This window comes from Seriola aureovittata, chromosome 19 (genome assembly GCF_021018895.1).
Source record: "Seriola aureovittata isolate HTS-2021-v1 ecotype China chromosome 19, ASM2101889v1, whole genome shotgun sequence".
Classification (NCBI taxonomy): domain Eukaryota; kingdom Metazoa; phylum Chordata; class Actinopteri; order Carangiformes; family Carangidae; genus Seriola; species Seriola aureovittata.
In genome coordinates, this window is record NC_079382.1 from 24,062,355 (window position 1) to 24,081,363 (window position 19,009).

General features: G+C 43.7%; 1 protein-coding gene across 1 annotated transcript; it reads left to right on the forward strand.

The window, feature by feature from the left end:
- Window positions 1–477: 477 nt before the first annotated feature.
- LOC130187687 (pleckstrin homology domain-containing family G member 3-like) lies at window positions 478–18,313 on the forward strand. Its single transcript, XM_056405509.1, has 18 exons — window positions 478–771; window positions 4,812–5,245; window positions 6,010–6,110; window positions 7,599–7,668; window positions 7,949–7,995; window positions 8,094–8,244; window positions 8,545–8,676; window positions 9,301–9,483; window positions 9,566–9,658; window positions 10,019–10,105; window positions 10,205–10,238; window positions 10,327–10,428; window positions 10,524–10,556; window positions 11,175–11,185; window positions 11,713–12,039; window positions 13,182–13,274; window positions 13,689–15,204; window positions 15,680–18,313. Exons 1-18 carry the CDS (start codon window positions 609–611, stop codon window positions 16,576–16,578), a joined length of 4,476 nt encoding a protein of 1,491 aa, XP_056261484.1. The 5' UTR covers window positions 478–608; the 3' UTR covers window positions 16,579–18,313.
- Window positions 18,314–19,009: the final 696 nt, after the last annotated feature.

Genomic DNA, 19,009 nt, shown 5'->3' on the forward strand with positions numbered 1-19,009 from the left:
GAGGATCAGATCGCTCTGGTTCTCAGAGGAACCATGAACATGTCAGCAGGTGTTTCCTCCTCACCTGTCTGACATCATCACAGTCTGCTTCCTGCTGGCTGAACTTTGACCCTCCTAGTGAGGAGGAGCAGGCTTTCAGAGGAGGTCTGTAGATCTGGACCCACGCCACAACCTGACGTCTCTTATTTTCATGTGAAGGAGGACTTCCTGTTGCACTTCACAATAAAAGTTTATTGAACATGTTCACAGCAGAACTGATTCTGTTTGTTAAAGGGGAAGAGAGGAGCAGTGGACTCCTCTCATAACCTCCTCCTCCTCTGCTCTCTGTCCTCTTCCTCCTGACCCCTCCTCCCTCTGCTCTCACTCCTCCTCTTCCTCCTGACCCCTCCTCTCTCTTCTTATATGATCCCTCTCTTCTTGACTCCTCCTCTTCTCCTCCTCCTCCTTTTTTAAAATCACTCCGTGGTTCAGCTCTCTGTAGTCGGTGTGTGTGTGTGTTCTTCAGCAGCAGCTCAGTCACACCTGTGGAGCGTTCAGGCGTCTTTGAAGCTGCAGGAAAACTGACCATTTATTTTTAGAACTAGTTGAGTGAGGCTTGTTGTGGAGTGATGGGGTATCAGAGGAGCATGTGGCGCAGCCTGGCAGGAGGAGGAGGAGGAGGACACGTTGCGGTGGTGAGGTGTTCATGTTCAGAGGAGGAGGTGAAGATCTCCTTCAGGAGCGCCGGGGACGATCGGCGGCTCAGACGAGTCTTCGTCCGCCGCTGGTTCGGTGAGTGGCGGCGGCGTCAGTGTGAGGTCAGACGCTCTCTGATGATCTTCTCTTGTTTTTAAGCTTGTTGAACATTTTGGACTCGGAGGAAAAGACTATTTACCTTGTTGTGATCTCTGTAACGGCTGCAGAGGTCAAAGGTCGTGGCTGTGTTTGAAGGTAAACACTGAGCTGTGACTGGCCCCTGTTATCATGCTCATAAATCCACTTCCTGCTAGGTCAGTGAACGCCTCACCGACTTTCAGCTGGCAGGAAGCCAAGCAACTAACGGACAGCTGTGTGTGTGTGTGTGTGTGTGTGTGTGTGTGTGTGTGTGTGTGTGTGTGTGTATAAAGTCCAGCCTCTACAGTTCGAATGAAAACATCCTCCCTCCTCTTTCCTGATGTCAGAGTTAAATCTGTTTATGTGACCATCAGAGGAAGTGGTTACTTTTCACATTAAGAGTTTACAGTAAATACATGTGACTCACTGAGGTGGGACTTTTACAATGAAGTATTATTTAACTGTGAAGGATCAGCGCGCTTCCTCCACCACTAACCGTCAGGATGAAGGTCTAAGTCCAAACCCGACCCAAACCCAGACCTCACGTGGATCAGTTTAAGTAGGACTACCAGAACTTGAAGCCCCCCCCTCAAAAGGATAAACCTGTTAATGAAAACCAGATGTTGAACCGACTGAACCTGGACTAACCAGAGACCAGGTTCAGGTCAGGTTCTAATATGCTATGCTGATCAAATGCTAATAATGCTAATGTTTAGTCTGTAATGCTCCACACTCTGAGCTCTGACAGTCTGACATCATAACCACTAAATGAAGGTTTACTGAGATCAAATAATGGGCGGCTAACTTGGTTTTGTTTTAGTGCTGATTCAGATATATCTCAGTGTCACAGTAACTGGGATATGACCAGAACACAGCATTGGTGCATTAGCATAACATCCTGTAGTTTAGCATATTAGCATGCTAAATTAGCATCACTGTTCCTGTGCAGTCATTAGTTTTAAACAAGGTTTCTGTCGTGAACTGAAGGAGAAACAACGAATGTCTGAACCACAAACAAGATAATCAAACAGTTGTAGATGTTTCAGCTAGCCTCTCTGCTGCTAGCTGCTAGCTTTGCTAACAATGTTTTCCAGTCGTAAATGTTGTTTCTTTCTCCACATTAAGTGTTTGGTTGTTCTGTTTTCTGTTTTAGGTGGACTGTCAGTGTCTCTGCTGTTCAGATATTTAGCTAAACCCTTGGAGGAGGGGTTAGCCGGTACGTTCGCTAACACCGACCAAAACCATGCAGCAGCCATTTTGAGCAGTGATAATATAATACAAACACTTCAGAGACTACAGACCAAACGCTCAGGAAACATATTTTAGTGATAATCAAGATTAAATTATGATTATTCTGGACTGTTTGTACCAACTAACCAGCTAGCTGTTAGCACACTAACTGAATCTTGATTTGATAGTTTTTATTATTTGGTTATTTAGTGAAAAAGACGTCAGTCAATCTAAATTTACCTAAAATTAATTTGAAGAATTGAAAAGTGAACACGTTGACATGCTAATGTTGCATGTTAGTGCTAGTTAGCGCTGGTTAGCATACCAATCAGACAGTCTCCTGAGACATCTTTATTATTTTGAGCTATGTAAATGAAATTGACTTGGCATGCTAACATGTAGCATTAGCATGTTCTGTTAGCATTCGTCTCAAATCACAGTTGAAGCGTTTGAAGCTTTGATTGTTTTAGTCACTTCAAAGATAAATGTTTAAATTTCTCTTTTAATTAATGAATTGACTTTATTAGTTTATAAAAACATTTAATGTTTAACCTGCAACATGTTTCTGTTAAACAATCTCAACTTTAGCTGCAGCCAAAGTTTTTAGAAATGATGGAGTGTCCTTTCACAACTGCTCAAAATGGCCACGTGAGAGAATAAATCCCAGCATGCTCTCTGATCACCAGACTGTAACTGAATCCAATCAAACAAATCAAGCAGTCGACATGAACCAATCAGAGTCAATGATCAACCTGCTTCCTGTCATCACACCTGTGATTCAGGTGTCCAAACTTTATTTAAACAGACAGTCAGAGTTGGTGGTTGGTGCCTTGCTCGAAAGCTCCTCGGCTCTTATGGTTTGTGTTTGTCGAGGATCTGAACCTGAACCTCCTGCTCTAAACTTCCCTCACGTCTTAATGAACTTTAATGAACTTTAATCACAGAGACTCTTTGAGTTTTAATGAGAATGAGTTTTTTATTTGAATTGTATCATTTAACCTGGAGATAATTAAACCAATTATTAAAATGATTAAAGTAATTTAAATGTATGAATAACCTTTATTGTGAAAGCCCAGTTATTACAACGTGTAGAAATAAGTTCTGTTAAAGTGATGATGAGTCGCAGCAGCTGTAAACTGTAACTACACCATCAGTTTTCGAACTGAGGCCCGCCTCCTCAGAGGAGGGCTGCAGGGTGACATCACTTCCTGAGGATGTCATCATCTCTGATGCCCCTCTAGAATAAAACTCCAGGCTGCAGGACTTCACTGAGAATCCTACTGTAAGTGTCCTTCAGTGTCACAGTCTGAAGATCAATATAACGCTGATCACAGCTGATCACACACAGCCGATCAAAGCTGATCACACACAGCCGATCACAGCTGATCACACACAGCCGATCACAGCTGATCACACACAGCCGATCAAAGCCGATCACAGCTGATCACACAGTCGAATTTCATCTCTCCTGGTCGTATGTCAAGGTTCACACACGTTTATTTATGTCTCTGTCTGAAGAGTGGACAGAGACATGGACGCTGTCGTTTGTTCCTTTGTTTTGATGTTAGAAACTCTCCAGATGTTCAGATCATTCTGTGGGAACCTGAATCAGCTGATTTCCTTTATCAGTGTGTTTACACCTGTGACATCACTTCCTGTTTCCTCACCAACCAAATTGTGTCGACATCGAGCACGACCTGGACTTTTACTGTGAAAGTCATCTCCTGAGAGCTGTCCTGAGTGTGTGTGTGTGTATCAGTGTGTGATTGTGTGTGTGTGTGTGTGTGTGTGTATCAGTGTGTGATTGTGTGTGTGTGTGTGTATCAGTGTGTGATTGTGTGTGTGTGTGTGTGTGTGTGTGTGTGTATCAGTGTGTGACTGTGTGTGTGTGTGTATCAGTGTGTGATTGTGTGTGTGTGTGTGTATCAGTGTGTGACTGTGTGTGTGTGTGTGTGTGTGTGTGTATCAGTGTGTGACTGTGTGTGTGTGTGTGTGTGTGTGTGTGTGTGTATCAGTGTGTGACTGTGTGTGTGTGTGTATCAGTGTGTGATTGTGTGTGTGTGTATCAGTGTGTGACTGTGTGTGTGTGTGTGTGTGTATCAGTGTGTGATTGTGTGTGTGTGTGTATCAGTGTGTGACTGTGTGATTGTGTGTGTGTGTGTATGTATCAGTGTGTGACTGTGTGTGTGTGTGTGTATCAGTGTGTGACTGTGTGTGTGTGTGTATCAGTGTGTGACTGTGTGTGTGTGTGTGTGTGTGTGTGTGTGTGTGTATCAGTGTGTGACTGTGTGTGTGTGTGTGTGTGTGTGTGTGTGTGTATCAGTGTGTGACTGTGTGTGTATCAGTGTGTGACTGTGTGTGTGTGTGTGTGTGTGTATATCAGTGTGTGACTGTGTGTGTGTGTGTGTATCAGTGTGTGTGACTGTGTGTGTGTGTGTGTGTGTGTGTGTATCAGTGTGTGATTGTGTGTGTGTGTGTGTGTGTGTGTGTGTGTGTGTGTGTATCAGTGTGTGACTGTGTGTGTGTGTGTGTATCAGTGTGTGACTGTGTGTGTGTGTGTGTGTGTGTGTGTGTGTGTATCAGTGTGTGATTGTGTGTGTGTGTGTGTGTGTGTGACTGTGTGTGTGTGTGTGTGTGTGTATCAGTGTGTGACTGTGTGTGTGTGTGTGTATCAGTGTGTGACTGTGTGTGTGTTGACAAGCAGTTTTTTTTTAAATCATCATTATGACATCATCATGATCAGACCTGTCAATCTCTCCCCCCCCCAGAGTCCCCCCGCCTATCCACTGCCTCCATCAGCAGTAATGATCGCGCTCCGTCGGCGACGCCCTCTGACCCCGACCTGTCATCAGACCGTCGCCCGGTGAGCCTGATCTCCACGCTGTCCTCGGGATCCGGATCCTCCAGAGACGACAGCCCCGCCCCCCCGCCCCCCTCCTCCCAAACCTCCAACCCCGACATCGACGTGGACCTGAGCCCCGCGGGGGGTGGTGCAGACAGGAGGGGGCGGAGCCTAGGCCTAATTAACAACAACAACAACAAAGAGTCGACGACGAGCCAAACCTCCGGCCGCCACCCGACGTCTCCGTTCACGACCAGCAGCATGGCGCCGAACCCTCAGCTGACCTACCTGGACCGTGTCATCATGGAGATCATCGAGACAGAGAGGATGTATGTCAGAGACCTGCGCATGATCGTAGAGGTGAGTCCTGAACCTTCAGCTCACTGTGATGTCATCAACATCAGGTAACCAACACATCGACACGCTGACCTGTGACCTGTGACCTCTGCTCGGCTCGTACAGTCACTAAACATTTCCTGTGTGAATAAATCAACATACAAACACATGAACATGTTCAGACATGTAGACAGGAAGGAAGTACATGTACCCTTCAAAGTAAAAGTCTCATCCTCACTAAACTGAACAATTAGTAAGTTAATTAGGTGTGATGATGTTAATTAGATGATCTGAGCCTCAGTTTGTAGATCATCATGTAAAACTGAACTCAGATCAGATTCAGATCCTCGGTGAGAGAGTGTGTGTGTGTGTGTGTGTGTGTGTGTGTGTGTGTGTGTGTGTGTGTGTGTGTGTCGTCACAGACTATAATTAACGGGCTAAGACGTTCTGGATTAGCCTCTTATGTAACAGTGAGGATCAGATGAAGCTGCAGCGAGAAGAAACAAACCCACGTCCTGAGTTCAGATTTAATGAACTGCTTGTTAATGAGTCTGTTCCTCAGCTGTGACGAGGGTCAGACTGTTTCTATTATTATTTTTAGTTTTTAGAAATAGCCTGTTCTGTATTAAATACAATTAAATGAATTAATAAAAAATCACATTTCAACTGGAATCAAATCAACACAATAATAAAAACAATAAATATGAAACAGCTGCAGCAGGTTCACTTTAATATGTAAAATCCTCCTCCTCCTCTTCCTCCTCCTCTTCCTCCTCCTCCTACTACAGGATTACCTGGCTCACATCATCGATCAGTCTGATTTGTCGATTCGTCCTGAGCAGGTTTGTGCTCTGTTTGGAAACATCGAGGACATCTACGAGTTCAACAGGTGAGAGGAAAATCCTGACTCTGATGAACTGGTTTAAAGTTAAAATCCTGACTCTGATGAACTGGTTTAAGTTAAAATCCTGACTCTGATGAACTGGTTTAAAGTTAAAATCCTGACTCTAGTTGTTGTTGTTGTTGTTGTTGTGAAGTTTCCTCAGGGTTAGCGCTCGCTGCTTCATGTCAGAGGGTGAGTTTGTTTTTCAGACCAGCACCACCCGGCTGCACGGCGTGGAGTGTGGAGTGTTGTGGTTTGCTGTGGTCCTGCACCCGGGGACATATTTTCAGTGGGGTGGGGGTTGAACCTACAGGTAGGACCGGTCGGGGCTGAAGAGCTGCGTGTGGTGTTTTCATACTGTAACACAACAGAACATTGGACAGACACAGGAGGTTTTTATTTCAGGTGGTGACGTCCTGCAGTGACTCAGTGTGAAGCTCTGAACCTTTAAAGGACACGAGGAGGAGGAGCAGCTGATGTACGAGCTTTAAACCAACTGTTACACTTGATGTTCAGAAACAAGATCTTAGTTCAAGTTTTTGTTGTGATTGTTGAGAGTTGAAAGTGAAGCTGCTGCTCTGAAAACAAGCTGAAGCTGTGCTTGTTGTTAAATCCTGCTGTGCTGATTTCAGGTGTTTGACTCCTTGTTTCCTCGGCTCCAAAACATGAAATCAGCTGTTTCAGGTTTTTCTCTGTAAACACTGACATTAGTTTGATTTTCCAGCTCAGATGTCAAAAATAACAGTTTTCTATTTTACACTGGATTCTTTTCACTTCCTGTTTGTATCATATTGAAGATTTTATTCTTTTCTCAAAGTTGATTGAATGAAACGTTATTAACAGTTTATTAAGTTTATTAACATTGAGCCCATCAGCAGCCTGAAACAGCTGCAGATACAGAAAACAAACTAACCCGACACAGAGCAACAGCTCCACCTGCTGGACAGATGACGTCGTAACAACTAGTGATGGAGACGGTTCAAATGTTTCACCTGGTTCTTCGTTTTTCAACGTTTTAGTTTGAATTTAAACTGAAGTTCCTTCATTTACAGTTTGATTTTTCTTTACGTCCATTAAGTCGTGGATTCATGTGAAAACTTATAAATGTAGACAATCAGAATAATATCACTATCGTTTAACGTTCTGGAGCTTTTGATAATTTCACATGATCTTCATCAGCAGACGCCCAGTTGTCATTGAATTGATCAAAATTTCCCAATTTTCTAAAAATAATTGAATCACTTTTAGTTTTAAATTATTATTATAATTACATTTTTAAAAACTCCACCTGCTGAGGAAGGCCATGTGATTCGATTGAAAGGTCCAGAATGGTTACTAAATGGACGTCGACCTGTGAACTGCAAAATCATAAAGTCAGCAATATTTTCATCTCTGGTGTTTTAATCCTGGTTGTAGATGAAGAGATGTGATGTTTCGGTTGACTTCTTGTTGTTGTTGTCGTCATCGTCATGGTGACGTGTTTCCTGTTCACAGCGAGCTGCTTCAGGCTCTCGACCTGTGTGACAACGACCCCGTCGCCGTCGCCCGCTGCTTCGTCATGAAGGTGAGAAGCTTCTTCAGGATTTAACATAAAATGATTATATTAATTATTATATTATTATTATTATTATTATTATTAATCAGTAAAATAACCAGAGTTTACTTTAACTGAAGGTTTGTGCAGCTTGTTAAATAATAATGTCGATAAATTGATATAAAAGTGATCAATCGTCCAGTTATTAGAAAACATCTCAGAAAGTTTTCTCCTGGCGTCAGAAACAGTCGAGATCTAATCTGTTGACATCGACTGAACTTTACTTCCTGTTTGTGACGACTTGTTTCAGAGCGAGTACTTTGAGATCTACACACAGTACTGCACCAACTACCCAAAGTAAGTGCTGAACGTCTGCGGGATGTGCACACCTGTCTCTGCCTGTTCTCACCTGTGTTTCACCTGTTCACACCTGTTTCTTTTCCCGCCTGCTGCAGTTCAGTCGCAGCGTTGACGGACTGCATGAGGAATAAATCCCTGGCCAAGTTTTTCCGGGAGCGTCAGGCGTTGCTGAAGCGGTCGCTGCCTCTGGGTTCATACTTGCTCAAGCCTGTTCAGAGGATCCTCAAATACCACCTGCTGCTCCAGGTACGACACCGACACACCTGACGCCCCATCACACCTGTCATAAGCATTAGACTGATTAGTCAACATGGACCAGCTGATGCATAAACAACCAATGAGATCAGGAGACGCCAATGAAAACAGTTCACAGCTGTATCATGGAGAAATGGGAAGAAATTGTTTGTTCACTTGCGGATCTTAACTTCTGTTTTCTTTTAATCCATGAAAGTAAGTTTCGACTCTTCTCCACAATATTTAATGGAACGAGAAGAAGTGATCCGAGTGTGATCATCTGACGAGATTCAATCAGACGTTTGTGTTTAGGAGATAGCGAAGCACTTTGACCCCGAGGAGGAGGGGTATGAGGTGGTGGAGGAGGCCATCTACACCATGACGGGCGTGGCCTGGTACATCAACGACATGAAGAGGAAACACGAACATGCCGTCAGACTGCAGGTAAGTTTAGATTTACATATAACACCTTTTTCTTGATTATTAAATGTTTGAATATTGATTTTCTCATATGACCTGTTTTTCAAAACAAAAATAATCTTTAATTTTGGCAGGAAATTATTAGAATTTCTGAATTTGTGGTTGATAAATACAGAATATTTTCTCTTACCGATCAAGTCGATCTTTATTTAAAGTTCTGTTTATTATGTGTTGCTTGTCTGAACTGTATAAATATTTGATCAGTTATTGGAAGGATATTGTGTCAGCTGTTTGAGATAACTAGCATCTTGTTTGATTGGTATTTCAGGTCTGTAGCCTTGAATGTGTTGTTGATTGAAAGGTACAAATGAGTCAATTAAAGGGGGCTCTTACTCTTTAATTCACTCAGAAAACCCATTAACCCATTAGGGTGCTGAACACCTGTGACAGAAGAACCTGAATAAACCTCCTCAGGGTTTAGAGACTTCATGAAATCCACCTTCATGTTTACAGTGTGTTTTAACTGGCGATCACTCTGGTTCAGTGACGACATGAAACAGCTGATTTCCAAGTTCTGCACTGAAGGTTTTAATTACAGAGTTGACGTATGATTTGCTCTGATATTTTGGTTTTCTGTGTTTCCTGCAGGAGGTTCAGTCTCTGCTGCTGAACTGGAAAGGTCCGGACCTCACCACGTACGGAGAACTGGTTCTGGAGGGAACCTTCAAACTTCATCGAGCCAAAAACGAGAGAACGCTCTTCCTGTTCGATCGCATGCTGCTCATCACCAAACGCCGCGGAGAACACTACGTCTACAAGACGCACATCTCTGTGAGAAACAACAAACTGTCACTGACGTCTGAAGCTCAGAGTCGTAGAAGTGATGTTGGTTTGACTTTCCCTCTGTTTTCAGTGCTCCACTCTGATGCTGATCGAAAGCGCCAAAGACTCCCTGAGCTTCAGCGTCACTCATTATAAACATCCCAAACAGCCTCACACCGTCCAGGTGAGACCTCCGACACCTGCGCAGGTGTTCAGTCACAGATTAACTCTTCAGGAGGGAAAGCAGCATCACTGTATAACACTGTATATAACGACTCCTGGATCTATCAAGGTAGAAAACCTAAACTGATGAAAGATGAAAAACCTTTGTTCTTGTAGTTCAACTATAAACTGGATTCAACTCTATAATCGTCATTTTCTTTAATACATTTTTCTAATTAACTGGTTTATATCTTTTTTATCTGTGGGAGACAGTTCAGTATATTTACATTTATTTAATGTTTTATATGTATTTGGGTTTATAAACTCCAGTTCTCTGGAAACAGATGAAACAGATTCAATCCTCTGTTCTCTTTGGTTTCAGGCGAAGACGGTGGAGGAGAAGAAGCTGTGGGCTCATCACATCAAACGCATCATTCTGGAAAACCACCACGCCATCATCCCACAGAAGGTCAGGAACCAGTAACACCAGTAACACCGGTAGATCACCAGTCTGACCAGTGACACCTGTTCATCAGATGTCTGATGTTTGTTGTCCTGTTTGTTTCAGGCTAAAGAGGCCATCTTAGAAATGGACTCCATCTGTGAGTAAATGTTCAGCACCTGGTCTTTGAATGTGACATCAGCAACTGATGATGATGATGATGATGATGATGATGTTTTCACCTGTAGATCCTCCCAGGTATCGTTACAGTCCCGAGCGTCTGAAGAAAGCTCTGTCCTCTCAGTCTGAAGAGTTTCAGCGAGACGGTCGTCAGGGACGACGACAGTCTGGTAAACAAACAAACAGATGAATCACATCATCAGCTGCTTCTTTCTGTCACTTTATTCTGTTTATAGCTCTAATGAAATTCTTCTTTCTTCTCCAGAGCCGACCAAACAAATCCTGAAGAGCAGCAAAGGTAAAGTCAGAAACTGGACGTTTTTTATTACAGTTACTGTGAATCTTCCGCCTCATCAACTTTCCAAAACTCATCAGTTTTAGATCTGTTTGATTCCTTTAGTCTCTGAGAGTCAGAGATCCATCAGAGTTTAGAACAGATCTGAGTCGCTGCTCAATGTCTCAAACATCCAGTGTCAGTCTGACTTCCATGTTGGAGTGTCCTTGAACGTAGCACAGTGTACAGTGGATCGTTGTGTTGCATAAAACTCAAATGAACAAACATCAGCCCAGAAAATTTGCATTGTATGTTGAGCAGGTGTTTTATTTCAGGTGAGATTTGACCTGTTGCTCTCAGCTGACGTCAGGTTCACGGACTCTTTACAAACATCACTTACCTGCTGCATCACATCTATAACTGTGGTGCGTTTACTGACCTGAGGAATGAAACGGTCACTGACATCCTGAATGTGTCGGTGACTGTAAATCATCCCCAAACATTATGAGAGGTCAAAGTGTCGATTTATTATTAATTCATGTTTCTCACTGATTAATATTAACTGAATGTTTTTACTGTCTGTGTTCAACCATCGTGTCTGCTCTTCTTCTTCTGCTGCTGATTCTCCTGTCGAACTCACAGCCATCTTAAAGGTAAGAAACAAACTGTCACTGTGGTTTAACGTATATATATAATATAAAATAATATACAAGAAAAATCATCACCAAATAAAACATTGTTGTTTCATAAGTAATCAGCTAAATCACAATATTATAAATGATCAATAAGCATCATTTTCCAGCAGCATGTCAGCTGCTCTGCCCTCTAGTGGTCGATAAGGAACTTCACACTTTATTACAAACCAAGGCAAAAGTTTCAAAGGGACCAGGGCAGATAAAACACAACTTTATATTCTGAATATACAGATTACATATATACAATTATCTTATATAAAATAATGAAGGTTACTTAAGGTCATTGAATTAAAAAAGCATCCACACCATCAGGTGATGAAGGACCAGTCTCAGGTGGTTTTGTAACCCTAACAACATAAAGCAGGTGATGTAGGGTGACTCCTCCCTCAGAGGAGCAGCTGAGTCCTGCTGTTGGACCAGCTCCTCATTAGTCCTAGAGAACACACACTTTACAGGAACATCAGCAGGTATGTGACGTCCCGCAGCACTCAGACAGTGAGGGTGTGTTACCGGGGGAGAGGCGCTCTCTGCAGCCCGCCGTCAGCTGCAGCACTCTGGGATCCGACCGGCCCGCAGAGGAGGAGGGGGAGGAGCTCGGCAGCAGGAAGGACTCCCTAGAACGGCTGATGTGCAGCGAGGAAGAGGAGGAGGCGGAGAGGTTGTCTCCACAGCGGTCTCATCAGACAGAGGACAGTGATCCGGACGAGATCCTGCTGGAGGACGACCAGGTAGACGACTTTGCCAGCTCCGTGCTGGCAGCCATCTCCTGCTGGCACTACAGGGTCCAGGCCTTTCTGTCCAGCTCGGTGACGGTGAGGCTTTCTGCTGCCGGCCTGGTCTTCTTCTTCATCACCTGCGTCCTCAGCTTGGCCCTCCACCCTCCCACACCAGCTCCGTAACTCTCTAAAGTCCCGGATAACAGCGCTGCCCGCTCCGCTCAATGATAACTTACCACCCCTGCTCCGGAGCTCTCAGCTATCTGCTGCATGAGCTTCATGTGTGGAACTAACACCAGCTGAGCTGCATGTTTGGGGTCAGCGGGTTAAACTACAGCAGGGTGACGGACCGCAGCAGTTAAAGAACAGCTAGACTTCAGGGTCTTGATGAACACTCCTGTTCTCCAGACTCAGATGATCCAGATGTTTCAGACGGATCAGTTTCAACAGTCCAGGATGTTTATCTGAAGAAGAGATCAGGTGTTGTAAAAGAGGACGTTCACCTGCACGACTGCTGCTGTAATAACACTGCACTATTAGGATTGACTGTTTTCATCTTTTAATGGAGTTGCTTCCAATCTTTATGCTAAGCTACGCTAAACCTGTCCTGTACCGTCCTGAAACTGATCCATCTGAAACGTTTGACTTTGGAGAAGAAGAACTGATACCGTGTTTTCAGAGCTACTTTTCTCCTCCTCATGTAGGTTCTGTTTTTTTTTAAGCTTCTCTGGACGTCTGACCTTTAACCTTTAATCCAGCTCGACTGCTGTGGTGCTGAAACCAGCCTGAGCTGAGCGTCTCCAGGTCGTGTTGAACCAGACGTTTGCTGCTGCCTCTCAGTGTTTTGTTGCTTCGATTATTTGCATGTTTGGTTTCAGAGACTGACCCATTATTTAGCTTGTGTGATGATAACGAAACCCACAGGATTTATCACTTGCCTGTTGTTTATGATCAGAGGTGGTTAATGTCGTTCACTGTGTCTGTAATAAAGAGTCAGTTCACTCAGGAGAAAGACAGAAAGATTTTCCTGATGTTCCCTGTGAAAATAACATGAAGAACGTTTTATTAGCTGAGGTTTGGAGATTTCTGTCTCTGACGTTTCCTCTAACTTCAAACAGGACTTTTTGTGGTTCGGGTGAACTGACCCTTTAAAAAAAGATAATTACTAATGATGATATAAGAATGTTTTCTTCTTTATCTGCTGATGTTAAACTTTAATTTGACATGTTCTGTTGAAGGAGGCAGAGGGAGGCAGCTTCTCCTCAAACAGCTCTAACAAAGAAGATGGACGACTTCCTGAAGAAGGTGGAACTGAGCCGACATCTGAGCAGGTAAATGACAGCGGAAGACTCGCAGGTTTGAGACCTTTCACATGTTTTAATCAGATCCAGCAGTCCTTATCCTGATTTCCCTTCACGAACCTCCTGCTCTGTTCTGTTCCTCTTTAGTGATGTGGAGCTTGTTCTCAGTTCTTAAAACTCAGTAGGTTCTCTATGTACTCTTGTTCGAACATGTTGCCATGCTTGTTTGGATCCAGTATCAAGAGTGGTTCAGAACTCAGGATCAGGTTCTTCCATAACTGTCCGGGTCAAAGCTATACTTCAGCGTTAATGTTCCACATAGTTCATTGAAAACCAAAGAAAGTCGCACATCAAACCAAACTGAAGCCTCTTTGAAACTGATGTTTAAATGGTTCAAAGAATTTCTTCAGTTCTAATTATTATTTGGATTTTCTTCTTTTGTAGCCCGCTGCAGACGAGCTGCTGCAGGAGAAGAACTCGGAGTCTGAACCAACAGTAAACTCTGAACCAGAACCCTCCTCTGATCCAGACCCTCCTTTGACCTCAGTGTCTCCTCAAAGGTCAGAAGAACTGAAATGTGAAGAACATCCAGAGCCCACAGAGGAACCATTGTCCGCCACACCTGACTCAGATTCAAAAACCTTGAGTAGTGGGGAGTCATCTGAGGATGAGGAGGATGACAAGGAGGTGGCAGAAAAGCAGGGTGAAGTCATCAGCATCCTTCCCTCCTCCGTCCTGGACAAAGCCAGCGCCATTGCTCAGCACTTCACCAACAGCATCAAACGAGGCAGCCTGGCGCAGGACGACACTCGCTCCCTCGGATGTGCTTCACCGCGGTTACCCAGCAGAACCGGCAGCAGCCTCAGCCTCAGCACCGAACCCACCAATCAACCTTTAGGACTTAACAGCATCTGTCCAGATCCTGCAGAGACCTGCAGCGGAACAGATTTGACTCTGCCATCTCCTCGGGACGACAGCCTCTTTGACACTGACAGAGGTATTCGACGGCGGCGGGATTCCACCCTGTCCAAGCAGGACCAGCTGCTCATCGGCAAAATCAAGAGTTACTACGAGAACGCCGAGAGCCAGGACGCCACCTTCAGCCTCCAGCGCAGAGAGAGCCTGACATACATCCCGACCGGGCTGGTCAGGAGCTCCGTCAGCCGGTTCAACAGCATCCCAAATGATAAAACTGTCCAGACTAATCCCTCCACCTCGACCGCCTCCTCCAGTCTTGACCCTTTCTCAGTGGAGTCACACTTGGCTTTACCTGGAGATACCCGTGATCACATGGTATCTAGTGACTCTTTGGACTCTTTGAAGTCTGATCAGAGAAGCACGGATCCAGAAGATTCAGGAGAAAGCCTCAGGTCCAGATCTCAGAGCTTGCAGGATAATCCATATGAGGATGAAGACTTCAGACCTTCATCTGAAATGATTAAAATCTGGCAGGCAATGGAGCAAGAGATCACCAGATCTCAAAGTGAAGACCGAGGGCGTGAAAAATCCAGAGAAGCTCCAAGAAACTCCAGAGCGACCACCATCTGCCTTTCCAGCTCGACAAACACTCCAAACAAAAGCTGCGACAGAGAGAGTGGAGCATCTGACCTCAGCACCATCACAGAGGAGTCCACAAGCCCTTCGCCCCTCAAGCCAAAAGCCTCCAGGGTGAGTCGGACAGGAAGTCTGAAGGACACCCTGAAGGTGTTCGGGGAAGAGGCCGTCATCCTCAGGGCTGCGGTTCCTCGGGTCACCCAGCTGAAGGTGGAGGCAGAGGGGGAAAGGCCCAGCGAGGGTTTAAACCAGGTGGACGACGTAGACAAAACGAAGAGCAAAGTCCTCCATCTGGCTCGTCAGTACAGCCAGAGAATCAAAACGACCAAACCAGTGGTCCGACAGCGAAGTCAGGGCATCCTGATCAGCAAGAAGAGCTTACCCTGTGTGGTGGAGGAAAGTTCAGGTACTGTGATGTCCTGTTTACCTTCAGACCTAATGCGAAGCAGAGTTCTCTGAGTCTGGACACATTTAAATACCTGAAAATGATCAGCATCAAGTTTATTTAAACACATTTTATGTATATTTGGGGATTTTGACATTTAACACTAAAACATGATGTTGGAATTTAAGGTAACTGTAACAAAATCAGGGAGTTTATATTAAAGTTACAATATCTCCCCTTTTTTAGATTTGCTCCCTCCTCAAGATAAAATAGAAGCGAGTTCTGATCATACCTTACAACTTAATTATTTCAGTCAGGACTTATTTTTTTTTGTCAGTTTTGTAAATCATTTCTGTCAGCTGTGATAACTTTGTGTTTACTAATTAAGTCTGACGGTCAAAAAACAGCTGCAGTGATCAAACAGGTTGGTATGAAAATAAAGTATAGAGAAGATGTACTTATACTTTATATTTATGCTGGGTTATATTTTTTGCAGGTAATCCAAACCTGGCGCTGGTTTCTCATAAGAAGGCGTTCACTCTGCCGCTGAACCCCATCCTCCCCTGCAGCTCAGGGGCAGTTTTCCCGAGTCGGGCTCGTTCCCGCAGTCCGCTTAGCCCTCCTCCTCCCATCGAGGGTTTCAACTGGCCTGACGTCCAAGAACTCCGCTCCAAATACTCCGACCACAGCCGCTTCCAGAAGAGTCCTGTCGGCCGGAGTCGCTCCACCCCGGAGCAGATGTTTGATGGAGGTGTGAGGAGACACTCCAGCTGCTCCTCCAGCCACCTCCTCACCGACAGAGGTTCTGACGAGGGTCCTTCGTACAAGCCTCGCAGCAGTCGGGATGCCAGCCGAGAGGAACGCAGCAAACGGCTTCACCGAGCCAATTCTCTGGACCCTCGGCTGAGTGGAGAACAAATGACTGAACTGCAGAAGCTCCAGGACCAGGTCTCTAATAGCAACTACGACGGTTACTTCATTGCAGCCGAGGCAGCGCTACCCAACGACCCCGAACACAAGATCTTTGTCGTAGAGAAACTTCCAGAGCCTGAGTCAGAACCTGCAGAAACAGCCAAAGAATCCAAAGAAGAAGAAGAAGATGACGACGACAGCTATGTTCAGATCCGCTCACCGACCAGCAGGGAGAAGATCCACATCATGGCCGTCATCGACCGCTGCCGGGCCTATCAGGACTCTGACGAATACAAACAGAGGGAGGAAGCGAAAACTAAAATTGAACTAGCTAGGCCTCAAGAGCTCGACAATACGGCAGCATCCCCTGCCGATCAGGACGATGGGTCTCAGAAAACGAGCTCAAACTCTGGACAGAAGACAGGAGCTGGTCAACAGAGCATCGTGAAAAACCTGAGAGAAAAGTTCCAGAGTCTGAGCTGAAGAAACAGAGCGATTAGAGTTTTTAATAAAACTATAAGGCGTCGTATCAAACCTCTGAATTAATGAACCCAAAGATTTATACACAAAATACAAAATCCAGGTGGTTAAACTGGTCATGAGCTAAAAAGTTATTTCCTGTGATTATCAAAGAATTATTTGTACTTACTTATATATACATATACATATTACTGTGATTTCAAGACAACAAACATTTAGAAGACAAAACATCTTGTTATTATTGGCTTGTTATGTAAAAATCCAAAACCAACTTTCTTGAGATTACAAGATCCTTTCCCAGTGTCCTCTCTGGCATTTTGTAGATAAACATCTAGAAATATGTAAATATCTTTATACAGTCCTTAAGTATGAATTATCTACAGTCAGAATATTTGTTAAAAGCACCTTTTTGTACCGGATGTTACGTGTTGCACAGTTACAGGGAGTTTCAGTCATCTTCTCTTTGCAGCTGTAAAAGCTTCATGCTGTATGTTACAGTCACAGCAGAGACTTTAATGCTGCACTGTATAAATTAAAGCTCATTTGTGTAGATTCCTGCTGCTAGAGAACCAACCACTGAATTATACCACTGCAAAGTCACTTTGTTCAGTCACTTCCAGAAATTTAGTGGTTGCACAACTTCTGCTTTTATTTTGATGTTAAAGGAAAAGTCCAACATTTCGATAAACCCTCTGTTTCCTCCAGAGTCCGGTTATTCAGATACCTGTCAGTGTCGTCTGTGTCCAGGTTACAGGTAGATCCAGGAGATGATTAGCCTAGCTTAGCACAAACCAAATCCTTCCACCAGCTCCAAGGCTGTTGGATTTACATGATGCTTGTATTAAACAGTTGTAGAAATAGAAATGTAAAACAGTTTTAGCACCATTCACTGTCCTGATGCTACAGTCAACTAAACAGCTGACACATGGATGAGGTGAAGTTCCCCAGATGTTGGACTGTTCCTTTAAGCCGTTTCACTTACGAAAACTGTGTCTTCAGTCTGAAAGTCGCCTGAAGACGTTAATGATAACAGTGTCCAGCTTTTACACTGTTCAGATAAATGTGGAGGACCCAACCTGCTTTACTAGGACAACAATAAATAAGTGGGCAAGTTACAATTAATAAATTCATTTTAAAGAGAGTAAAATAACTGAATGAATTTATCCGCAGAATTATTTTATTATTAGTAACAAAAGTTTCCTTAATGAACATGGTTTTATATTTTTCTTCAACATGCAATTAAAGCAACAACCTAAACAATTTAATCCACAGTAAACACATTATGATGAATTCATTATACATTAATGGCTGTAGCTCTGTGTTTGTGCCTTTCAGTTTGTCTAATTATTTTAAATTTATTTGGACAATTTATGGACTTTGTTAATTTATTGATTTCCTAATAACCAGGTTCTGTTCTCCATACACACTAATAATACGAGTGACTTTTAACAAGCTTAGTGAGTCGATTCATTTTAGCCCTTTGCTCAATGGCACACTGGCAGATTCAAGACTTGAACCTGTGACGTTTCTGTAACCACTCATCCTCCCAGTCAAACACTGTTAACAGTCAGGCTCCTCCCTGTCCTGTATCTCCTATTTATGTGATCTGATGTAAATAGAGACAAACACACTGTCTTTCTATAACTGTAGTGATATGTGTGTATGTGTGTACAGCCATGTTTATATGAGCTCAGAAGACGTCTGTTCTGTCCCACATTAAAACAAGACAGGACCAACAGAGGGTGTGTAGTAATGATCAGTTTCATGTGTGTGCACAGTGTGTCCTCACACTGACTCATATTTTACATTCTTATATTCGGTTTTTGCATTGGAGCAAACATCGTCATGAAAAGTTTTTCTGTGACATTAAATAAGGCATTTGATGTTACATGATGATACTGCTCATACGCCACGTGGCGTATGAGCAGTATCATCATGATGTATCATGATGATACTGCTCATACGCCACGTGGTGTATGAGCAGTATCATCATGTAACATCATTAAACTGCTCATAACGCCACGTGGCGTATGGCTCTGATTTAACGGCCCTTTGCAACAGTTTGTTTGCACCCTCCTGTAGAAACACGTTAACCACACAAAGAAACAACCGATTTAACAGCCATTAGTTCCATACTGGTGTAAATAACCAAATAGATGCCGTGCGACTATTTTCATCCAGGTATGTACAGATACTGCATCTTTTTAAATACATGAAAAATGACAAAAAATGAGGTAAGTTGCAGTATAAGTCAACAGTTTTCATTTTAAGTAGTGCTTACTGCTTAATCTTATTTTCATTGCGATATGAACATGTGCAATAAACACATTGCCAAAGACTGACTGAGGGTGATGAATTAGAAAAATGTATTTTATAAACACACGCAGGGTTTTCAAGGCACAAATGAACAGAAAGAAACTCTCACAGACAGCAG

Excerpts from the sequence above, each read along its gene's own strand:
- LOC130187687 (XM_056405509.1), top strand. The coding sequence starts at position 609 with ATGGGGTATCAGAGGAGCATGTGGCGCAGCCTGGCAGGAGGAGGAGGA. Across the intron at positions 8,677-9,300 it reads AACATGCCGTCAGACTGCAG|GAGGTTCAGTCTCTGCTGCT; the intron begins GTAAGTTTAGAT and ends TGTTTCCTGCAG. Across the intron at positions 13,275-13,688 it reads CTGAGCCGACATCTGAGCAG|CCCGCTGCAGACGAGCTGCT; the intron begins GTAAATGACAGC and ends CTTCTTTTGTAG.